This window comes from Propithecus coquereli, unplaced genomic scaffold (assembly GCF_000956105.1).
Source record: "Propithecus coquereli isolate 6110/MARCELLA unplaced genomic scaffold, Pcoq_1.0 Scaffold243, whole genome shotgun sequence".
Taxonomy (NCBI): domain Eukaryota; kingdom Metazoa; phylum Chordata; class Mammalia; order Primates; family Indriidae; genus Propithecus; species Propithecus coquereli.
In genome coordinates, this window is record NW_012147986.1 from 2,262,474 (window position 1) to 2,268,997 (window position 6,524).

At 46.5% G+C, this 6,524-nt stretch overlaps 1 protein-coding gene across 1 annotated transcript in view; it reads right to left on the bottom strand.

Moving 5' to 3' along the window:
- The window catches only part of ANKRD53 (ankyrin repeat domain 53), a 6,853-nt gene extending 6,406 nt beyond the window's left edge, over positions 1–447 (bottom strand). The window contains exon 1 of the mRNA XM_012646460.1: positions 278–447. Within this exon, the coding sequence (XP_012501914.1) occupies positions 278–447 (170 nt within the window). The remainder of the gene's footprint in view (positions 1–277) is intronic.
- Positions 448–6,524: the final 6,077 nt, after the last annotated feature.

The following is a 6,524-nucleotide window of genomic DNA, read 5'->3' on the forward strand; positions in this document are numbered from 1 at the left end:
GGGGGGGCGGCGCTGGGTGCCGTGCGCAGGGGCGCCGCGTGGCGAGGGCAGTGGCTCACGCGCCGCGGCGTGCAGGGAGGCCAGGCCAGGGCTGGCTGGTCGGCGAGGCGATGAGGAAGCGACCGTCGTCCACCACCCCGGGCACCTCTCAGGAGGCGAACCCTGGCCCTTGAGGCCTCAGCATCAGCCCAGGCCCGCTCCAGACCCTGCCCCGCCAGGGAGGCGCTGGGTCGGGTTCTCGCGTCCCGCAGCCGGGCCACCTTCCCTCCCTGCCCACCTGGGCTGCTGGGACTCCGCGTCACTCCAGGTGACTTTCGAGGAGACTCTGTCCGCCCGCTGCACGAAGCCACGTGAAGGTGGCTGGGCACGGGCTCCCCTCCGGGCGCCCGCTCCCAAGTCCCGGCTGCCCGCTCTCGCCCACAGAGAGGTCCTGCCCGCCGAGGCCATCGCGAGGCTGGAACTCCTTGGACCCTGGCCGGGCGGGCAGTGCTCCCGACCCGCCGCTGCGTTCCCAGGCCGCTAGGGCCCGGTCGCCTCGCTGGCTCGCTGGGAGCAGAGCCCGGGGACCCCTGCCCGCTCCGAGGACCGCCGCCCGCCTCCCGCTCCCAACCCGCTCGGCGCCGGAGCAACGCCCCCACCCACCGCCTGGGCCCACTGCCCTGGAAACTCCGCATCAAACGCCAAAGACACTTAGCTTTTGTTTCTGATTATAAATTAACAAATAGAAAACAAGAAAAGCACAATATGGAAATTAAACATCACCATCCCACCACCCACAAAAATCACGGCCTATTGCGAAACATATACATATTATGTATACATTTTTGACCTCTTTATTTAGCGCCATATTATGAGCTACCTCCCATTGCCATTCCACATACTAAACGTGCATTGTGACGTATGAAGCCCAACATCATGATGGATGAGCAGTCATTTCCCATGTGCTGCAGTAAACAAAATGGCTCAACTCGAGTTGTTTTCTTAGGATGGATTCCTGGAAGTAGAATTGCTAAATGAAAGAGAATGATATTTTTCAGCTGTCAATGTGTTTTTCCAAACTGCCCTCCAGAAAGGTATTTTATATCCACTTACACTTCCACCTGCAGTGAAACAAGCACATTGCACGTCAGCAGTGTGGCTTTGGGCAAGTCACTTGACCTCCGTGTCTCAGTTTCTGCATCAGCAAAATGAGGAAAAGTAATACTTGCCTCACAAGGAGTGAAGGGATGCAAGCTGTGAGAACTGTGCTAACACAGAAGCACTATCTGCGAATTTGCTATTGCTAACAGAAGAACTATACAAACCATTGATAGAATTGAATATTGTGACGTTAAATAAATGTTTGCTAATAGTACTGAAAATGGTGTTCTGATGTGACTCTTTGATTACTAGCAGGAGGAGAGAGAAACTGAGGCAGGAGGATATAAGAACTGAGCAAGTCCTTGGCACGGGAGGATGCATTGCTCAGAAGACCCCTTGGCCAGCACCAGGCAGCTGGGCAGAACAGTGCCTGGTGGAACAACAGAAGCTAGACCATGAGAAGGGCAGACAGCAGAAAATGCCCAAAGAAAGACTTGATTTCTTCTTCAGAAGGGAATAGTAAGGGTATTGTCCAGAGGAACTGGTTCTACAGTCCCAAGGCAAGGGAGATGCGAGGCTGAGGGGAGGAGGCATGTTGGGGAGAAGTGGGGGCAGGACCTTGAGAGACACTGTCTCCATACTCCAAGACCAGTGCCCAAGGCCAGCCTCTCCCCTTGTTCTCTAAACCACCTCAGGGTCCTTTTGAAGCTTGAACCAGTTTGGATTGAGTTGCACATTCAGCTGAAGCCTGACTAGTGAAAAGCTCCTGAAGTTAAATTCTCTATTGGGTAAAATAGTCAGGACCAGTGGGAGGGGCCCTGAAAGGAGCTGTGTGGGCTAGGGCACTGCGAAGCCCCAGGGGACCCTGGAACCTGTACATGCATTGTCCTCCAGGAGGACAGGAGCTATGCCCCAGGGAATGGCCAGGCAAGTGAAACTGAAGAAGTATGCTTAGAGTGCTGAGACAGGTTTGGGCAGGGGCACACCCTCAGTGGGGTTTAGGGCTGGGGAAGCTGATGTGCTCAACCAAGGACGGTAGCAGGACAGGGAACTTGGCAGCGAGCAGTTAGGAGTCCTCTAGGGGTGGGTGTGGGTTCTGGCTGTAGTGGTCCCGGGGTAGGAAACAGGACTTTCAAGTCAGCACCCTGAGTATCCAGTTGTAGTGGGGGGTGGGGTGCATAATGCTGTCTTGTTGGGGTAGACTCATATGGAGGAGAAAGGAAGCTTGAAAGGCAGGTCCTAACAGGTGGGAGAGGGAATGTCTGACTCTTGGGACCCGATTTGAAGGAAGGCAGGAATCTGGGTGCTCGATACTTTGTGGGGGTGGGGAGATCTGGTCAGGACAGGGACTCTAAAGAACACGTCATATCCCTCAAATCAGATTTCCAGGTTGTGTGCCAGTTTCCCAATGTTCTCCCTAGCGCTCCCAGTGAATACGCCAAATCTGAGTGGATCCTCTTCTTCAGCCTTGGGGAAATTCCAAAGGTCAGCAGAGCCCTCCCTGGGCTTGTCTTCTCCCCTCCCCGACTGCCTCACGGATTGGCGGTTACCACAAGGCTCTCAGGTCCAGGAGGTTATTTACTCAGACTGGCATCTACGCATCATGCTTAACCCAAATGATCCCAGAGGGGATCCAAAATATAACTCCCATGTCTCCTGGACTTCTAAGATCTAGAATCAGTTTGTCTTGAATACCTATGTCTGACTCTCTCCTCTGGAATGGGAGAATGAGGAGCTCTGTGGAACCACTCCCCAGGAAACAACCATCAGTAGTGAAAATTATTTTAAAAACCAACTACGTAAATTCCCTGGGAATTGTCCTAAGGGCGTACATCAAATGAAGAATCATCTATTCAGGAAAATTTATTAAATCTCAATAAGAACTGTGAGAATTTGTGGCACTTGAAGCATAAATTCCTCCCTCCCTTCTCTCTGCATCTCAGAGCAATGACTGAAGCTCCAATCTGGGTGGATGTGGCCAAGGAAATGGGACCCTCTCTTCCCTCAGCTCCCACTCAAGAGATGGCATCTTAGCATTTCTCACTATCATCCACACCTCCCCCACCCCAAGTTGTAGAAGCTAAATTCCTGGTGAGTGAAGCTGAGAGATTGAGGGCTCCCTTATTCTACCCAGTCTCCATTCACAGGGAAGAGGCTTGACCCCAGGTATGGCAAGCTGAGAATATTGGGGTCCTGATTGCTTGCCCCAGCTTATTTTCATGGGGCTGAGGCCTCATGTTGGAAGAGGTTAACTGAGAGGAACAGAGGCTACAGCCCTTGCTCAGAACCCTGCTCATGAAGCAGGTTATTGTTGAGAGAAGTGGGCCTCTATTCCTGCCCTCAGTTCCACAGCAGGGACTCAGAAATTGTGTACAGGGCCAGGCGCAGTGGCTCACGCCTGTAATCCTAGCACTCTGGGAGGCCAAGTCGGGAGGATCACTTGAGGTCAGGAGTTCGAGACCAGCTTGAGCAAGAGTGAGACTCCGTCTCTACTAAAAATAGAAAAAAAAAATTAGCCAGTCAACTAAAAATAGAAACAAAAAATTAGCCAGGCATGGTGGCTCATGCTTGTAGTCCCAGCTACTCGGGAGGCTGAGGCAGGAGGATCACTTGAGCCCAGGAGTTTGAGGTTGCTGTGAGCTAGGCTGACACCACGGCACTCACTCTAGCCCAGGCAACAAAATGAGACTCTGTCTCAAAAAAAAAAAAAAAAAAAAAAAAAGAGGGAGATCTTACTATATCACCCAGCCTGGTCTTGAACTCCTGGAGGGATCCTCCTGCCTCAGCCTCCCAAGTAACTGGGACTGCAGGTGTGAGCCACAATGTCTGGCTATACCTCTTGTGATAAAACATTCAACAAACTTGGAATAGAATGAACTTCTTCAATTCAATAAAGGGAATCTATGAAAAACCCCCAGCTAACATAATCCATAATGGTGAACAACTGAATTATTTCTCTTTAAGATCAGGAAAGAGACAATTATGTCCACTCCTAGCACCTCTATTCAACACTGTACTGAAGGTTCTAGCCAGGGAAAATTTTTTTGAAGGTAACTTTTTAAAATTATATGTATATATTTTATCTCAGAATACTACAGGGGTACAAATGTTTAGGTTACATATATTGCCTTTGCCCCACCCAAGTCAGAGCCACAAGCATGTCCATCCCCCAGACAGTACGCACTGCACTCATTAGGTGTATATGTACCCATCCCTTCCTCCGCCTCCCACCTGCCCAACACCCGATGAATGTTACTACTATATGTGCACATAAGTGTTTATCAGTTAATACCAAGTTGATGGTGAGTGCATGTGGTGCTTGTTTTTCCATTCTTGTGATATTTCACTTAGTAGAATGGGGTCCAGCTCCACCCAGGATAATATACTATCCAGGGAAATTAGGCAAGAAAATGAAATAAGCCAGTGTGGTGGCATAGACTTGTGGTCCTAGCTACTTGGGAGGCTGAGGCAGGAGGATTGCTTAAGGCCAGATCATGCCTGTGAATAGCCACTGTGCTCCAGCATGGGCAAGACAGTGAGAACTTGTCTTTTAAAAAAATAATAAGAAGAAAATGAAATGAAAGGCATCCAGATTTGAAAGAAATAAGTGAAGCTATCTCTATAGATGACATGACTTTGTATATTGAAAATCCTAAGGAATCCATAAAAACCTATTAAAACTAATAAACAAGTTCAGCAGGGTTACAGAATACAAGATCAATATACAAAAATCAAATGTATTTCTATACACTAGCAATGAGCAATCTGAAAATGAGATTATGAAAATAATTCCCTTTACAATGGCATCATAAAGAATAAAATACCTAGAAATAAATTTAACAGAAGTATAAAACTTATTCCCTGAAAACTACAAAACTTAGTTGAAAGAAATGTAAAAAGACCTAAGTAAATAGAAAGATATTTCATGTTCATGGATCAGAAGACTTAATATTATTAAGATGGCAATACTCCCCAAATCAATCTTGAGACCAGCCTGGGCAACCTAGTAAGAACTTGACTCAACAAAAAGCAAAAGAGTGGAAAGATTTAAAGTAATTCTTATTACATACATTAAATCAAGCTGATTTCCTTGCAGAAATTGGCAAGTTGAGCCTAAAATTCATATAGAAATTCAAGGGACCCAGAATAGTAAAAACCACCCTGAAAAAGTGGGAGCCCTTCCACTTACTGATCAAAACTTATTATAGAGCTGCAGTAACTAAGAAACTATGGTACTGGCATAAGGTTACAAATAGATCAATAGAATAGATTTGGAGTCCAGAAATAACCTCTCACATTAATGATCAACTAATTTTTGCTAACACAATTCAATGGAGAAAGAATAGTCTTTTTAACAAATGGGTCAATAGAATAGCCACATGCAAAAGAATGAAAGTGGACCCCTAGCTCACATACTATATTAAAATTAACTCAAAGTGGATGAAAGATTTAAATATAATAGCTAAAACTGTAAAACTCTTAGAAGAAAACATAAGCATAAATCATTGTTACCTTGTATTAGACAATGGGTTCTTAGATGTGGTATCAAAAGAAACAAAAGAAAAAATAAACAGGACATCATCAAAATTTTATTTATTTATTTATTTATTTTGAGACAGAGTCTCACTTTTGTTGCCTGGGCTATAGTACCGTGGTGTCAGCCCTAGCTCACAGCAATCTCAAACTCCTGGGCTCAAGTGATCCTCCTGCCTCAGCCTCCCAAGTAGCTGGGACTACAGGTGCGAGCCAGCATGACCCGCTAATTTTTTATTTCTATTTTTAGTTGACTTGCTAATTTTTTCTATTTTTAGTAGAGACGGAGTCTCGCTCTTGCTCAGGCTGGTCTTGAACTCCTGAGCTCAAATGATCCTCCCACCTCGGCCTCCCAGAGTGCTAGGATTACAGGCATGAGCCACCACACCCGGCCTATCATCAAAATTTTAAAATGTGCTTTATGTGCTCTAATCCCAGCTACTCAGGAAGCTGAGGTGGGAGGGCATTCGAGCCCAGGAATTCGAGACCAGCCTGGGCAACAAACATAGCGAGACCTTTCCTAAACAAAAACAAAAACAAAACAAAACATAAAAACCACCTCAAAACATTTGTGCTTGAAAGGGCCATCAAGAAAGTGAAAAATCAACCCAAAGAATGGGTGAAAATATTTGCACATCATTGGTAAAGGCCTATAATAGAACTGGTGTCTAGAATATATAAACAAGTCTTACAACTCAATCATATAAAGACAAATAAACAATTTAAAAATAGGCAAACGGCCAGGCATGGTGGCTCACGCCTGTAATCCTAGCACTCTGGGAGGCTGAGGTGGGAGGATCCTTTGAGCTCAGGAGTTCAAGACTAGCCTGAGCAAGAGTGAGACCCTGTCTCTACTAAAAATAGAAAGAAATTAGCTGAACAACTAAAAATATATAGAAAAAATTAGCCGG